This window comes from Saccopteryx leptura, chromosome 4, assembly GCF_036850995.1.
Source record: "Saccopteryx leptura isolate mSacLep1 chromosome 4, mSacLep1_pri_phased_curated, whole genome shotgun sequence".
In the NCBI taxonomy this organism is placed as follows: domain Eukaryota; kingdom Metazoa; phylum Chordata; class Mammalia; order Chiroptera; family Emballonuridae; genus Saccopteryx; species Saccopteryx leptura.
In genome coordinates this window covers 186,697,653-186,716,057 of record NC_089506.1, presented here as the reverse complement: position 1 = coordinate 186,716,057, position 18,405 = coordinate 186,697,653, and the positions used below count along the sequence as shown (strand labels likewise).

The 18,405-nt window shown below is 39.8% G+C and overlaps 1 protein-coding gene across 2 annotated transcripts in view; it reads right to left on the bottom strand.

Annotated features, from left to right (window-relative positions):
* Positions 1-18,405, bottom strand: part of SLC27A6 (solute carrier family 27 member 6) — a 61,995-nt gene that overhangs the window by 40,846 nt on the left and 2,744 nt on the right. For both annotated transcript variants that reach the window (XM_066382142.1, XM_066382143.1), the window contains exons 2-4: positions 9,001-9,204; positions 7,549-7,707; positions 5,659-5,783 (exon numbers count right to left, since the gene is read on the bottom strand). In XM_066382142.1, coding sequence (XP_066238239.1) covers positions 5,659-5,783; positions 7,549-7,707; positions 9,001-9,204 — 488 coding nt within the window. The remainder of the gene's footprint in view (positions 1-5,658; positions 5,784-7,548; positions 7,708-9,000; positions 9,205-18,405) is intronic.

The window sequence follows — 18,405 nt, the reverse complement described above, 5'->3', positions numbered from 1 at the left end:
ACTTGAAATATCAGTTTCCCATCTCATAAGTCACCATTTCAGTGAGATCTTCCCTGATCACTCAATCTAATAAGCAACGCCCACTTCCACCACTCATCATTCTAGAGCACCTCAACCTGTTTTATTTCTTCATAATACTTGGGATGGTCTGTTTGCTGGTTTATTTTCTTTCTCCCCAAATAGAGTGTCAGTTCTCATTTGTCTTATGTGCTCCCCGTACACTCAAACCTACAATATTACTTGAATGAATGAATGAATGTATGAGTGAGTGACATATATGACCCTCTCCCTAGATATATCCCTAGGGATGGCTGTGGACTGCCTTAGGCACAGTTCTTCAAATAAGATATACTCTGCAGCGGTAGAGCGTCGGCCTAGCGTGCGGAGGACCCGGGTTCGATTCCCGGCCAGGGCACACAGGAGAAGCGCCCATTTGCTTCTCCACCCCTCCGCCGCGCTTTTCTCTCTGTCTCTCTCTTCCCCTCCCGCAGCCAAGGCTCCATTGGAGCAAAGATGGCCCGGGCGCTGGGGATGGCTCTGTGGTCTCTGCCTCAGGCGCTAGAGTGGCTCTGGTCGCAACATGGTGACGCCCAGGATGGGCAGAGCATCGCCCCCTGGTGGGCAGAGCGTAGCCCCTGGTGGGTGTGCCGGGTGGATCCCGGTCGGGCGCATGCGGGAGTCTGTCCGACTGTCTCTCCCTGTTTCCAGCTTCAGAAAAATGAAAAAAAAAAAAGAAAAAAGATATACTCTGTAGCAATTCTCCCAGAGGATTACTGATGTCTAGAATGCCACCATATTCCTCACCTATCAATATTTAATGCAACATCAATATTAAGAAAATATAAAACTAGGTCCAGTCAGAAATTGTATGGTGTTGCTTTAGTAATGTAGAAAACTGGGAAGATTGACAAGTTAGGAAGAGCTGCTCTCCTACTCTCAGGGGAAGAGGATAATTACCCCATCACTCTGTGACTAAGAGGGGCCAATACCTTGGCTTTTTTTTTTTTTTTTTTTTTTTTTTAAGGATATTGCTGCTGCCAGCAGTTTGAGGCACAACCAATGTTTATGCCAAAGGAACCTTTGCAACAGGACTGGGTGGGTGGCGGATAAACACTTTCCGCCAGGGAAAGCCAGTCCTAGGCGTCTTTAGGCAGCTACATAGAAACCCTCAACTCACACTGGGATTCTGCAGGTAAGTAAACCTCCTTCAGAATATATGATTTACCCTGAGATTGGCAACAAATCTGGCTATATTTAGAGAATACATGGTATTGCTTTCTTTTACTTAGGCATCTATTTTAAATAAATGTCTGTGTGGCTTGAAACCACTGCTTATGAGAAAGTCAAGGTTGATTCTTCAATGGCACGGACCACGCCTCCCGATGGCATGGACCACGCCTCCCACTTCCCCCTCTGGCCCTACCCGCATCTGTGGCTGTTCCAGCTGCACAGCAGCGCTACCTCTTCCGGGCAGAGGTCACTGGAAGGAAGGGATGAATATTGGACAGCAAAAAGCAAGATTTCCTTGAAGGGATAAGATGTCCTAACCGAATGACTCTCCTTTTCCTAATCTTTTAATGCCAAGAACTGCTTGTACCCTTACTCCCTTACTGTGTGAGATCAACAAAGGAGATTAGGTAATGTAATGCATCTCTGCTCAGAAAAACGATTAAGCTTTTCTTTGGGCAAAGCTATATTTATTTCTCTTGCTTCTCCTCAATTTGCTTGAAAATAAGCGCTTGGAGATTATTTCACAAACACTGTCTTTCCTTCATAGAACTTTAGCTAAGAATTAAAATATTTAATTAACTAAAAGCAATCAGGAATCATTTTCCAAGTCTCAGTTCTCTCAAATTATCTCATTTCCCCAAAATTTATGCATTACAAATTCAAAGAGGGTGAGAAAGATATTTCATTTCATTAAAAATTCAAAGGAAAACACCTTGGAAAAATATTTATAGGAAGTATAACAAACTATTCATATCTTAATTATATGAAATGATAGCTCAAATAGGTAAAAGAGTATGTGTTAAAGAGATAAATGAGTAAAAGACTCAGAAGAGACATTTTAAAGGGGAATACAGCTTAGAACACTATCCCAGCTTGCCAGCAATCTTAATAAAGGAATTAAGCCCAGGCCGGTTGGCTAAGCGGTAGAGCTTAAGCCTAGCGTGCAGAGGACCCGGGTTCGATTCCCGGCCAGGGCACACAGGAGAAGCGCCCATTTGCTTCTCCACCCCTCCGCCGCGCTTTCCTCTCTGTCTCTCTCTTCCCCTCCCGCAGCCAAGGCTCCATTGGAGCAAAGATGGCCCGGGCGCTGGGGATGGCTCCTCGGCCTCTGCCCCAGGCGCTAGAGTGGCTCTGGTCGCAATATGGCGACGCCCAGGATGGGCAGAGCATCGCCCCCTGGTGGGCAGAGCGCCGCCCCATGGTGGGCGAGCCGGGTGGATCCCGGTCGGGCGCATGCGGGAGTCTGTCTGACTGTCTCTCCCTGTTTCCAGCTTCAGAAAAATGAAAAAAATAAAAATAAAAAAAAATAAAAAAAAATAAAGGAATTAAAAATATGCTTATTTCTAGTCTATAAAATTACAAATAAAATTAAATAATCTTGTCCCCACTGTTTAAACAACAAGGCATTTTTTGTTAAAACAAAATATTATTTAGAAGCCCAGGCAAATTGGGTTCCATCCACCTTACTTGCAAGGGTGGATCATGAAGACTGGCCTATTTTCCCTGTTGTTCCTTTAGGGACTTTTGAAGAAGCTTGAGGGAATGTCTATTTCTCCAACTGGAAGACCACTATTTTCAATGTTACCCAGTACTGATAAAAGACTGTGCAACAGGCATATTTCCACATTGTTGAGATCCTAAATCATGTCAACCACTTTGAAAAGCAATCTGGAAATATTCCATAAAAATCAACATACCATGTCCGTTGACTACCTTTACTTCTGAGACCCTTATACTGGCTATATTACATGATGATACTAACTGCAGCATTATTTAAGATGGTGAAACTTTAGGAAAAAAAATAAATGCATGTATTCAACTATTCAATGAATACTCACTGAGCAAAGGACCTTGCAAAAGCTAAGTTTCTATTAAAGGATGAGAGGACACAGAAATGGCTGGGAGAACAATTAGAAAGGCCATGAAGTTCATTAGACAGATCTACTATGTCCTTTACTGAGGTGGTTTTTATCTTACTGGAGGACATTGATTTCTAATATTAACTTTGTCAACATGTCATATTATCAAAGAAGCCTGACCAGGCGATGGTGCAGTGGATGGAGTGTCAGACTGGGATGCAGAGGACCCAACCCAGGTTCGAGACCCCGAGGTCGCCGGCTTGAGCATGGGCTCATCTGGTTTGAGCAAAAAAGCTCACAGCTTGGACCCAAGGTTGCTGGCTCCAGCAAGGGGTTACTCGGTCTGCTGAAGGCCTGCGATCAAGGCACGTATGAGGGAGCAATCAATGAACAACTAGGGTGTTGCAATGCGCAATGAAAAACTAATGATTGATGCTTCTCATCTCTCTCCGTTCCTGTCTGTCTGTCCCTGTCTATCCCTCTCTCTGACTCACTCTCTGTCTCTGTAAAAAATAAATAAAATTAAAATATTACCAAAGAATACAATGAAAATTAGAAGATAAACTATGTCAGGCTGTGGCATTAAAATTCTTCCACTGGGACTCTTCAGGTAAGATCACAACCTATTGGTAAAGTCTCCCTGATCTGAATAAAGGCAAAAATAATCTAAAACATTTCTCTAGGATTCCTTGTCTTAGCTATGGACCTAAGAAATCTACAGCTACTTGAAGAATTCTGACCAAGCAAAAAGAATAAGGATGCCTTTTGCCACAAGGAGGTAGATTCAGAGCTAGACAGAAGGTCTCTCCCTGGCACACTCCAAGTGTAAAATGAGTGAAAGCATTTGGTAAATAAGATTATCCAGTTTCACATTCTTTCTCTTATTTTTGTGACAAAGAGAGAGAGACAGACAGACAGACAGGTGCAGATAGGGACAGACAGACAGGAAGGGAGAGAGATGAGAAGCATCAATTCTTCATTGTGACACCTTAGTTGTTCATTGATTGCTTTCTCATATGTGCCTTGATGGGGGGGGGGGTGGCTACAGCAGAGTGAGTGACCCTTTGCTCAAGCCAGCCACCTTGGACCCAAGACAGCAACCTTTGGGCTCAAGCCAGTGACCATGGGATCATGTCTACGATCCCATGCTCCAGCTAGCAACCCTGCGCTTAAGCTGGATGAGCCCAGGCTCAAGCCGGTGACCATGCGGTTTTGAACCTGGGTCTTCTGCATCCCAATCCGACACTCTATCCACTGTGCCACTGCCTGGTCAGGCTCACATTCTTTTCTGTGTTTGTTTCTCCTGTGTAATCTCATATTATTTATTTATTAAATATTTTAGAGAAAGAAGAGAGAGAGAGAGAGAGAGAGAAAGAGAGAGAGAAAGAGAGAGAGAGAGAAAGAGAGAGAGAGAGAAAGAGAGAGAGAAAGGGGGAGGAGCAGGAAGCATCAACTCCCAAAGGTGCCTTGACCAGGCAAGCCCAGGGTTTCAAACCGGTGACCTCAGTGTTCCAGGTTGATGCTTCATCCACTGTGCCACCACAGGTCAGACCTGTATTCCCATATTTTAATAAAGTTTTATTTAAATGCCTCCAGTCTAGTCTGAGCTGTGCTGTGGATAATGAATAATTTGTTATTGTAGCCAGCCAGAGAAGGTATTCCAGCCCACTTCCATGGGGCTGAGTGATGATGGTAAAGGTGAGGAGTGAGAGGTGCTTTAGTCTAGGAACCGTGTTTCTCAGAGGTCAAGGGCAGGCTATCAGGCTCTGCTGCCCCAGCCTGCACAGGGAAGCATTCTCTATCACCCTTCTTTAAGCAGCTGGTATTGATTTGATTACTGAGTCACTTCTTTGTGGCCTGAAGAATGTTTAGAATATCAGACAGTTAAAAAATAAGCATCTTAAAATACAAGTGAGACCAGGAAAAGAAAAGTAACTTCTGAGGGAAAGAAAGCAAACAAACTAATAAAGACAAACGTCGGGCTGTTGCAACTCCCTCTGCCTGTTTACTTTCAGAAGGGTGCAATTTATCAAAACTATACGGAAAAAATTGCTTTAGATGGGAAGACAAGTATAAATGAAAGCAAAATTCCCTTCTACATTTAAAGCAAAACCAAACAAAAAGATATTCTAATATAATCACTGTCACAATATAATCAGTGTTGTTAGGTTGTTTTTTTTTTTTTTTTTTGAACAGCATTTTAAAAGATTACTTAATTCAATCATGGAATAATTGCTTTCTGTAAATATAGCGTGCATCTAACTTCATAATCAGACACATGCGTATACAGAAATTTTAATCAGTCTCAACATGAAGTGAACAGGATGCAGGTCTATCCCTTCCTGCCATAATATAAAGCATATTATAAGGACATCCCTGGATAGCTCTGCTTTTATTTTCTGACTTGTTTTATATTCATTTTATCTGGGTGCAAAGTCATTTAATCTGTGTAAGTCAGCTAAACTATGTTCTGGAAGAAGATGGAGTATAAACAAACAAAAATTACTTTTTCTCTCAAAACTTTTTCTTTCTGGAATTAATTTTTCTCCATGAGAATGATTATTCTTACCTTAGGTTGTTTGCAAAGGTAGCGACAAATTTCTCCAATGTACTGAAACACGGTCACGTTGTACCTTTTGCAGTCATTCCAAAACTGGCTTGCTGAGAATTTTTTCTTTAACACACAAGTAGCACCTATGAGAGAAGGCAAAAAGGGGCACTAGATAAAAATATTCAAGGGCAGAATTAACATAAAACACACATAATGTTGCTCTGTCTAGAACATTTTATCCAGCGGTGGGATTCAAATAATTTAACAACAGGTTCTCTGCTGTAATGACTGTTTTAAGTATAAAATAAAGATATACCAAAAGGTAGTTTATTATTTCATGCAATTAATACTTAAATAAGGAAAATAAAAGAGGTAGGTACACAAAACTAGATTATAAGAAATATTTTTAAAATATTAATGAAAAAATATTAAATAATACCTGACAAAAAAACAATAAAACTGTTATTTAAGATATTTCCACATTGCTTCTTGATTGGCATCCTCACTTGCAATTTTTACCTATGGACAGAATGAACATTACTATGGGTACTTAGAATGTGCTGTTGCACAGATGAATGTTAAAAAAGAGTAAGGAATGCCCTGACCAGATAGCTCAATTGGTTAGAGCATCGTCCTCAAGTGCAGAGGTTACTGGTTCAATTCCTGGTCAGGGCACGTGCAGGAACAGGTCCATGTTCTTTCTTTCTCCCTTCCTCTCTCTAAAATCAATAAAATAAACAACAATACAAAAAAAATAAATAAATAAACAACAACAAAAAAGAGTAAGGAATGTAAATGTGTGATTTCCACATTGGGTGTCTGCCCAAGTACCCACTTTAGAAAGAACCATGATTGCAAGGGCCATTTTAACAACTGGTTCACCAAATTCAACAAAAAATTAGGTATCAGTTCTGTCAAACCTGTACAAACTGGCTGAATCCCATCATTGACTTTATCACTTTTAAGGCTTTTATGATCCACCAGTGGCCAATTATATCATGCTCGTTTGACAACATTAATTTTACAGTCTATATCTTGAGGCTGAGAGTAGGGTAGTTGGTAAGATAGCTCCAACAAAAAAGTTCACTGATGACCACAGAACCTAATGTCAGGAACACTGTAAGTCATATGAATATGTCCAAAGAGAAAACTCGAATGATTTGACCTTGATCTATATATACTTTTTGTGGACATTGATCATATTCTGAATATGTTCCTCTATAAAATTACTTTATAGTATTTTAGACATATAAATAGTAATAAATTATCTCTGTATCTTATTTCAGGACTAGCTAGTAACGAACACATACTCTCTGCAGGTTTAGGAATGGAATCTATGAGTCACAAGTGCTACCAGCAGACTTATTGGATGTCTGGAGTACACTGTGAAGATAGCCTCAGTAACTCTTATTGTGACTTACCTTTGCAATGTGAATTTGCCACTTCTCTCTCCAAGAGATGGGGTCTATTTCCCAACCCTTCTAATTTTGAAACTGAGTTGGCTTGTGACTTCCTTTAATCAACAAAATGCAGATGAAATGATCTATCTGACTTCCAAGGATAAGACTTAAGAGCTATGCAGTTTCCACGTTCACTCACTTGGATGGTTCCTGCCACCATTTTAAGGAGGCGGAGATAGGCAATTACAGGAGAAGCAACCACATGGAGAAGAAAGCCCATCGACAGCCAGCCCCATCTGCAGGGCCATTCCCTACGCTTTCCACTTCAGAAATGCCCTGAGTATGTCATGAAATTATATAGTTTTAATACATTTTATAACTTATCAGATGGTATAATTATATAACACGCACACACTCTGAACTCTACTGGAAGCGTTTCAAACTTTAAAAACACAAGTTCTAATTATTAGGCATTTTGAAAACTTACATACAGAAAATAAGAACTTACCTAACTCAATACATCCACCAATTCCCAGGAGAGATCCGGAACTATGATACAGAGGAAGGGTGACATAAATGATGTCATCAGTAGTACAACCAAAAGCCCACAATCCAGCAGACCCCTTTAAAGCCTGCAGATGAGTAATCACAGCTGCTTTTGGGAGACCTGGAAGAAAATGAAAAAATACATATGCAATAGAAATCAAGTCTAGCTTTTCCTAGACATTCTTGAAGCTACCTAACCAAGACCAATGAGCAGTAATAGAGGTAGAAGTTGGCAGACTGAATACACATGTACATAGACCCTCAAGGGAAAAAGAATGGAATTAGAGATGACAGCAACAAAATTTAGAAAAGCAGATAACCGACTGACACCATTCACTCAAGAAGCTGAAAACTAAGGTGAAGCTTTGAAGAATTTTTCAAAGTTTATCATTTCTAGAATTTTTTTTTTTCTGTATTTTTCTGAAGCTGGAAACGGGGAGAGACAGTCAGACAGACTCCCGCATGCGCCCTACCGGGATCCACCCGGCACGCCCACCAGGGGGCGACGCTCTGCCCACCAGGGGGCGATGCCGGGTGTGAGTGTATATTGTTATTGTTTACCTAAAAAGAGGGGAAACTAAGTTTTGATTCTATTTTGTATTTTCTCCCAAACCGGCAATGCATTGAAGACTTCTTGTTTGTGATCTGTTCCAGTCACCCCACGGGAAACCAGGAGAGCCAGCAGCAGTAGCTTACACTGCAGCTGTAGTTGGATTGTGTTTAGGATTTAACATTTTACACAAGAAAATTTAAAAAACTGTTTTAAAGTAGACTAATCAGTTTTTTAATCCTGCAGGATAGACAGTATTTAAACAAATCTGTTCATTTTTTTTTATATCAGGAATCGAGGAACAGAGAAGCTAGCAAAGAACATGTCAAAAAAAGCTGGTCAAGTCTTTGGACAGTCCTTTGCTCCTGATACTATCAAACTTGAAGACAAGAGCCAAGTAAGTCAGGGGTCCCCAAACTTTTTACACAGGGGGCCAGTTCACTGTCCCTCAAACCACTGGAGGGCCGGACTATAAAAAAAACTATGAACAAATCCCTATGCACACTGCACATATCTTATTTTAAAGTAAAAAAAAAAAAATGGGAACAAATACAATATTTAAAATAAAGAACAAGTAAATTTAAATCAACAAACTGACCAGTATTTCAATGGGAACTATGCTCCTCTCACTGACCACCAATGAAAGAGGTGCCCCTTCTGGAAGTGTGGCGGGGGCCGGATAAATGGCCTCAGGGGGCCGCATGCGGCCCGCGGGCCGTAGTTTGGGGACCCCTGAAGTAAGTGAATGTGGTGGCTTGCCAAATTATCATTAAACCAAGTGAAAGTTAACGTCACTACTCATGGCAGAAATTTGCTCAACACTGTTGCTTTCTTTTTAGGTCTTAAGAAAAAAATAAAGCATACCTGTTGTTCCAGAGGTAAAAATATAAAGAAATGGAGCCTTGAGATTTGAGGCAACATGGTGGCTGCGTGGCACCAGCTTGTCAGATGCTGTTCTAAGTTTTTCCTTGAGTGAAATTACACCACGTGGAACAGAATCTTTCATCCCCCAAACAGTGATATCTTCTGGGAGGCTGGGAAGGATTTCTTCTATGGCTTCAAGCAAATCTAAAAACCAGAGGATTTGGGAAGTGGTAAACAGAACATAAATCTCAAACCATGCACCCTGTGCTTTCTTTGGCGTGTTGGAACAGAGATAAAATGTAAATACAGTGTTGATTTCCTTTTTATGTTGGATAAGTAATATCAAAATCATTTTATGATTCTGTTTCAACAGGACCAACTGAGAGGGAAATCTAGTCATCACTTAATGTCATCAATGCAACTAAGCCAATTCAAATAGGGTTTTGGAGACTTTATTATCCAGACTATGATTCCCCCCCCCAAGTTTTAAATAAAAGTATTTTATACTTTGTTTTAAATCTAAATTCAGGACACTGCACCAAACATCCTTGAAATATAATTCAGGAGCTCATTATTCCAAAAAGCCATCTGTCTGTCACTGTTTAGTTCTATCATAATGCAATACATTTGGAAGACTCCCCTGACCTGTTTGGCATAACAAGGTCATTATGACTCAGAGACTGTTTCAGAGTCAAAAGTTAAGCGAGGAGAGTTAGTGATGCCACGGGCCTTTGTAGTTACATAAGAAATGCCAAAGACTACTGGCAACCACCAGAGCCAGAAAGAGCAAGACGAGATTCGTTCTGAGATCCTTCGGAGGAGAATAGCGCTGTAGGCACCGTCATTTTGGACTCCCAACCCCCAGAGCAACTCTGTTGTTTCAAGCTACCCAGTGTGGTATTGTATTACAGCAGCCCTAGGGAACTGATACACCAGGTCACAAGTGGGCGGACAGTGAAATTGCTGTTACTCTAACCCAAGTCTAACTCTAAAATTTGTACATTATTTCATAAAGGAAACCAATGATAAAAAATTATGTTATTACATGTAAAATACACCCAGGTCAGAACGCTCAAGTGCATGTAAATTTGGACCTTTCCTTCTAAGCAATTAGAGTCATTCTAATTTTTTTTTTTTAACAAAACTTTAACAACAATCACAAGAAAGATACAGTCTGCTTTGAAGCTGAACCGCCGGTGTTGCATTCAACATTTTCCTGGAAATGCAAATCTCTGCCCAGTTATCTCAGAAAGCCATCTGCCAGCCACTGTTTACTTCCACTATAATGCAGCGCATTTGAGAAAAACTCATGATTTCCTTCCTCAAAACCTATAATCCAGATTGATCACAAAGAAGCAGCAAGAAAATATGTCAAAAGGGATGAGGCAGTTCACAAAACCAGCCAGAAAATGAAGGAAACACAGAAAATGATCAGGACGTGATATGTCGTAGGTGACAGGCACACTGGGACTTGAAATTTTTTAAATTAACTTTCATATCTATAACAAATTGAAATAAAGCAAACTGTAAGAGTCCAGAGAAATCATCTATCAATAGTTCTACTGAGCACACAGCAAGCTGCTGTGCACAGACTTCTCGGGTCCGAAGGAGAAGTGAAAAGTCACGAGGACCTCTGGGGGAAGCACATGTCAGAAATGCGTGAAAAAACAAGGCAAGCAAATAATCTAGACTTCCTATTTTCTTTTAATTTTTAATGTTAAAGTTTGTTTTCATCTCACTTCGTATGTGTAAGTACAAGTCTGTAGTCTGACTCATTTCATTACCTCAATTTCAAATCTCTCATCTGGAATGATAAATTAACAGCATACACTGTTGTATGTTCTTAATGATATGTATATCTAAGTTGGCAATGTAAATGCAAAGCAAGTCACAATAGGACTCATTTAATTGTGGCCCCGAATCTTTGTTGGAATTGTAGTCTAAAGAAAGGGTGAGGATTTACGGAGTGATGACTTTTACAGAAAAAGTGAGCAGATTCCTAAGAATCAGAGGAAATACAATTTAATTTCCCTCATCCATTAAAAGTAAATTGACTTAGCTGGAGCTTTTAGAATTTTCAAGTTGAAATTTATCTAACAAAACCATTTCTTGAATAGTGGTAGGAAATGTGGGTGAGAATAGTGAAAATTTAAAAAGTGAAACACCATGTAAGGGATAAAGAATCATTATTTACTTCTCATTGTTAATCTTTCATAATAAGATGAAACGTTTTAGTGTGTTTGGAAACTAAATTCTGAACATTAAGCCCTGACAAAAAAAAATAACATTTGTTTAAATACTTCAAGGAAACTTGGCTGTGTTTTATGAAGATTTACTCTTTAGTGAATTGTATTACCACTGAAATCTGTAGAATTTTAAGTGCCTCAAAACAATGACACGTGTCCTGTTTGGCTTTTGGCTGACTGCATCTGGCACACACACCATTAAGGGCCGGATAGATATTTGGTCACAGAATTGAGCTCTGCCCATGGGATCCACTGTACATGCACGTCCTGACAGTCAACTACTATAAAAACGATGAGATAGCTGAATATTCTATGAACTTTAATAGTCTGCATTACAGGAGAAAGCTCAGCTCTCTTTTCAAAGCAACAGGGTCTTCCAGAAAACACAAATTATTTCTTGCACTGTAAGGCACTGCATTAGGTGGGGTTGCACGCACAAAAACGGGTCTCTCCCTGCCATCCTTTGGCACTTTTTGTACAATATAATGCCTTGATTCTACATATTAGATATATCTTTTTTTTTTTTTGTATTTTTCTGAAGCGAGAAGCGAGGGTGGCGCGGTGGGGGAGGCAGACAGACAGACTCCCGCATGTGCCCTACTGGGATCTACCCGGCATGCCCACCAGGGGCAATGCTTGGCCCCTCTGGGGTATTGCTCCGCTGCAACTGGAGCCATTCTAGTGCCTGAGGTGGAGGCCATGGAGCCATCCTCAGCACCCAGGCCAACTTTGCTCCAATGGAGCCTCGGCTGCAGGAGGGGAAGAAAGAGAGAGAAAGGAGAGGGGGAGGGGTGGAAAAGCAGATGGGCGCTTCTCCTGTGCGCCCTAGCCAGGAATCAAACCCGACACTTCCACACACCAGGCTGACGCTCTACTGCTGAACCAACCAGCCAGGGCCTCATTATTATATCAATATATCTAATTAAAATTTCTGAGACTATAAGCTCAGTGAGTTAGTCATGCTGTATTAAAAACTCTTCAAATTATCTTATTTTCTACATAAAACAAGCTAATATTTTCAAAAGTATTGCTTATCGTTAATACACTGGCAAACATTTCAATTTTAAACTTTTATGCATTAATAAAACTAATAAGATATTCAGCTACAAATGGTCAACTTGAGTTTTCCATGATTACAAAGCAATGGCCCTGGCCGGTTGGCTCAGCGGTAGAGCGTCGGCCTGGCATGCGGGGCACCCGGGTTCAATTTCCGGCCAGGACACATAGGAGAGGCGCCCATTTGCTTCTCCACCCCCCCCCTCCTTCCTCTCTGTCTCTCTCTTCCCCTCCTGCAGCCAAGGCTCCATTGGAGCAAAGATGGCCTGGGCGCTGGGGATGGCTCCTTGGCCTCTGCCCCAGGCGCTAGAGTGGCTCTGGTCACGGCAGAGCGATGCCCCGGAGGGGCAGAGCATCGCCCCCTGGTGGGCAGAGCGTTGCCCCTGGTGGGCGTGCTGGGTGGATCCCGGTCAGGCGCATGCGGGAGTCTGTCTGACTGTCTCTCCCAGTTTCCAGCTTCAGAAAAATACAAAAAAAAAAAAAAATTCACAAAAAATGCAAAATGGAATTACAGATCTAACCACATGCTTCTAAATACCACCCAATTACGTAGAGCAAATCTATGAGTTTCTCATGGAATGCACGGGCAGGCTACGGTTGCTAAGAAGACTCATGTGTAAGTAAGCAATGTTCTAAAACAATTTAGAGCATGGGATAGATAGTAATCTTTCACATCAGGCCAGGAATTCATTTTATCATAAATAATGTGTCAGCTATTTTTACAAATATTAGTTTATTGACAATCATCACAACCTTGGGAGGTGCACAGAATCACACCTTTCACTTGTGATTACATATTCTTCCTTGAAACAGTTTTACTAACCGAATACTAGTCTGTAAGTGGGTTTATGTGTTTTCCCTCTGAGTTGTCCCCACATCTTTTGGGGGACAGTCTGGCAAAACTATACAAGGAAGAAAAAAGTAGAACACTTCTTTTGATATTATTTCTAATTCATCTATTGCCAGTGAATAATTATTACTCAAATGAGATCACAATGGAATGATGTTATCTATTTTTTACTATTTTTCAGTGAGAAAGTTTACTATTTTATGATATGTTTATGTTAAGTTTACTATATATTTTATGTTAAGTTTATGTTATCTATTTTTTTTACTATTTTTCAGTGAGAAAGTAGTGAAAATTAGAAAAATAAATGCATAAAAAATGTATCTCTCTAGATACAATTAGACTAATTAGTAAGTAAATCATATATTTTTAAAAAGGCAATTTCAAGGTGGTATTTTGTAAGATTAAGACTCCAACAGGGCTATCTGCCATGTGCTTTTTGGTTATAAATGGAAGACTCCCCTTCTTGGCCAGAGAAAAGGTAACTAACTAGTTCCTAACTGTGTCTGACAGCATTCCAGCCCCAGCCTCTGAGGGTTGGGAAGTGCCCCTCTTCTGGGGAGAACAGGACAGCTGCTTAATACCAGTTCCCTTGGGTCATGTTACATATACCTGGATTTCCCTTCAGTCAGCCCTCTGCCCACTGCATATAGGTCTCTGTCACCATGCAATTAAAAATAATTATGGGGCAACCATTTATTGAATATATATTATGGTCCAGGCACTCTGGTGTGTCCTTTACATTTAAGTCATACAAGACCCAGTGATATCCATCAGTCATCTGCAATGTGTTCGCAGTCAGTGGCAGAATTAGGAGTCAAGTCCATGTTTGTCTGAGTCCAAGATGGGCATTTCTCCCGTTCAGCCTTACCACTTGTCTGAGAAGGCACAACCTCCCTTGAAATTGTTTTTGCTCCTGTGAGTATTCAAGCATCATTCCCTTATAGTAATTACATGGCAGCAGTATTGTGAAGAATCCCAGGGCCAGTGTCCCCACAGTCAGTAAAGAATTAGCCATGTATCATCTGTGCTTAAGCACAGCCTGAACCACAAAACCACTTAAACTTCCTATCAAAATCAGTTGTATTCTAAAAAAAAAAAAAAAAAAAATCAGTTGTGTTCTTTTGGAATTGAGGTAATTCTTGGCTTAGCTAAGTCTAAAACTTTAAAAAAATGCAAAACAACCAGTCATTCTACTAAATATAAGTAAAAATATCAAAATTCCCTGAAAATTAAAATAGATTTACAGCAGGATATCATAGTACATGGATAAAATAATAAAAGTTCACATAAGCCATTTTATCTGTCTGAATACATACTACTTTCTAAAGACTTAAAGGGTCTTTATTTTTCCTCTAACATTTCCTCTTGGTCTTTAAAAAACAGATGCCTTCATGGCTGAAAGTCATTTGGAGAATTACAATGGCTCGATTGTTAACTGGAATACTTGCCCTGCACGTCTGAATGCAGCAAGCAGTTCATGAAAACTAACAGGGCAAGGCTGCATGCATTATTTTAAGGTTAGCGAGCTGGCAGGATTTTTACTTCTTGTGAACAGAAATCAAAAACCTTTCGAAACATGTTGAGACACAAAATACTTATTGAATATAAAGGAAAAGACTTCAGGGTAATATGAACATAATATTGTAGTTATATATTTATAATTATGATGACTTAGTATGTGGTATATTGCCAAAGGAGAGAGGGCAGAATATATACCTGCAAGTCAATCTGCAATCTTGTGGATTCTTAGTGTGTCTAAAACACTGTACTTTTGGGGTGTCATGATTCTAGCATTAGCAGCATTGACATAAAATAACACAACAAAGAAATTCCATTGATATATCTACTCTCAAAATCAGTTACTAAATGGACAGCAGGACAATGGACAAGCAAAAAATTGTAAGTAAATAAAGTTGCTGCATGCCCATGTGTACCTCATAATTTTCTGTTAGGGCGTTCATTCTTCAGGCAATGAATATTTATTGAGCATTTCCTTTGTGCTAAATTCTGAGAATGTATCAATGAACGAAACAAACTTCTTCAGCTCAGAGAGCTTACATCTGTGTTCATGGACTATTCCTCAAAGCCACACAAATATCTGTTGGTGAATTGGCTAATAAAACTTTATCATTCCACGGCACTGCTGTGAATCATAGCACACCTGAGGTGTAAAAGATGTTGAGAGCAAGTAGACGGATACATGGAAGAATGAAAAGGAACAGGTGAAGGGATGTTAAGGAAGGGGAGAGGAAGGGGAAAGACAGAGATGAGGGATTATGAAGGAGCAGAAAGGAGAACAAAGACAGTCACGCACCTGACAAGCTTTTAGGACTTAGCATCAGAAAATCTGGGCGACATCCCCACACTGCCTCCCCAGATGTTTGAGCTAGAGCAGGGGTCCCCAAACTACGGCCCGCGGGCTGCATGCGGCCCCCTGAGGCCATTTATCCAGCCCCGCCGCACTTCCGGAAGGGGCACCTCTTTCATTGGTGGTCAGTGAGAGGAGCATAGTTCCCATTGAAATACTGGTCAGTTTGTTGATTTAAATGTACTTGTTCTTTATTTTAAATATTGTATTTGTTCCCTTTTTTTTTTACTTTAAAATAAGGTATGTGCAGTGTGCATAGGGATTTGTTCATAGTTTTTTTTATAGTCCGGCCCTCCAATGGTCTGAGGGACAGTGAACTGGCCCCCTGTGTAAAAAGTTTGGGGACCCCTGAGCTAGAGACTACTTGCCCACTCTCTGCTTTCTTCATCTTTGAAAGAGTGTGGTGAGGATTATGTAAGAACATGTGGAAAAACAGTAAAATGGAAGAGATTATTATTATTATTATTGCTAAATATGACAAAGTATATAATTACATATACTTTTTCAAGTGATAGACAAGTATCGCAACATCTCCTGTTTGTTTGAAGTAAAGAGAAAGGAATATATAGGTAGATAACAACTTTGGCAACAGGCATTATTAGCAATAATTAGAATTGAAATATTGGGGGAAAGGAGTAGGTTTAATCTAAGACTATTACATTTTCAATAAACACTGAAAATTTCCAGGGAAATTTGAAATGCTACTTGACACATCTTCTAAACCAAAATACACAGATATAACATTTCTTTTTTTAAAATTAAAAAAATTATTTAGAAAATGAAATTGAATGGGGTGACATTGATCAATAAAAGTACACAGGTTTCAGGTGAACATCTCTGTAGCATTCGAACTGTTGCTTGTGTTGTGTGCGCATCACCTAAAGTCAGATTGTTTTCCGTCACCATGTTTGTCCCTTTTTACACCCCTCACTTTTTTGCAAGTATTTTTGAGTCTTGCAACTGAGAAAGGAATACTAATTTTGTAAACATTTTATTTTTTTTCTAGTGATCTGTGTATTAAAAACTTGATATCTTAATATTTGCAACTTTTACTTTATTGTTTTTGTTTGTTTGTTTTGTTTTGTTTTGTTTTGTTTTTAGAGAGGAGAGAAAGAGAGAGAGATAGAGAGAGAGAAGGGGGAGGAGCTGGAAGCATCAACTCCCATATGTGCCTTGACCAGGCAAGCCCAGGGTTTCGAACCAGCGACCTCAGCATTTCCAGGTCGACGCTTTATCCACTGCACCACCACAGATCAGGCTACTTTATTGTTTTGACATAGTGGGATACGTATAGCTTCCACAGTTGTATCATAAGGGGATTGACAGCCCCAGAAACAGCTGGATTATACAGTACAGCAGAGTCTTCCACGAGAGACCAGGTTTCGAGTCTTTGTGCTGGAATCTACTAAGTTGTGTCATCTCAATCACTTAGGTGAATTTCTTTCCCTCTTAATCTCCAAAACACAGTTCTCCATCTGCCTCTCAGAATCACTGAGAGTACCTTTTCCATAGTCAGCCTTGACTAAATGGCAACTGTTGGTATTTTTCTTAATGACAATAACAGCAACAATAACATTAGCCTGGTGGCTTGGCTTTTCCTTTGGCTTGTGTTTGGAGACAGAATTATTAGACAGCTGCCATGACTGAATCTTCCACTATCACCATGAACATTATCCGACCGGCCTGTGAAATCTTTTTGCAATTGGTTCTAATACCTCTAAAAAATAAAATTTTGCTAAAAAACGCCAAAGTAGTCTTCAAAGTCCTATTCCAAACAAGTGACTTACTACTCTTTTTATAATTAACACCAAATTAGGCTGTAGCAGCAAAATCTAAATGAGATACCTTATCAAAGGCCTCAGATGACTTTGTAATAATACAGTTAATAGCAATTATTTCAATTCAACAGGATCTGATTAGTGCATACCAGGCACTCAGCTAGCCACTTTACAAAAGCTATATCATTTAATTTTTAGAATTACACCATCTCATAACTAAGCAAAGTGAGCCCAGAGCAACTGATTTTATCTTCAGTCACACAGCTAAGAAGAGGCAGCCCATAAATGAAATAGGAATCGGTCTGGCTTATGTCTGTCTAAACCACTTGACCTGTCTTTCCATCTCTATATACGTACTCTCCCTGGGGGTATAATGATTTAACTGTTACATTTCCATCAGAAGTATTATATCATACACAAGAATAAACTCAGAATGGGTTAAAGACAAATGTTAGCTTCAACACCATAAAAATTCTAGAAGAAAACATAGGCAGTAAAATCTCGGATATGTCCTGAAGTAATATTTTTTCTTATATATCACCTTGGGCAAGGGAAATAAAAGAAAAAAACAAACAGATGGGACTATATCAAACTGAAAAGTTTTTGCACAGCAAAGGAAACCATCAACAAAAGGAAAAGACAACTCACTGAGTGGCAGAACATGTTCACCAGTACATCTGATCAAGGCTTATTATCCAAAATTTACAAGGATCTTATAAAATTCTACAACAACAAAACCAAAAAACAATTAAGAAAGGGGCAAAGGATCTGAATAGACCCTTAAAGAAGACATATAGATGACTGATAAGATATATGAAAAGATGCTCAAAGTCACTAATCATCAGAGAAATGCAAATTAAAACCACTCTGAGATATCACTTCACACCTGTCAAAATGGCTATCATCAATAAATCAAGAAATAATAGAACCCTCATGAACTGTTGGTGGGAATGCAGATTGGTGCAGCCACTGTAGAAAGCAGTATGGAGATTCCTCAAAAAATTAAAAATGGACCTGCCTTTTGGCCCAGCAATTTCACTCTGGGAACATATCCAAAGAAACCTGAAACACTAATGTGAAAGAAGATATGCACCCTACATTCATTGC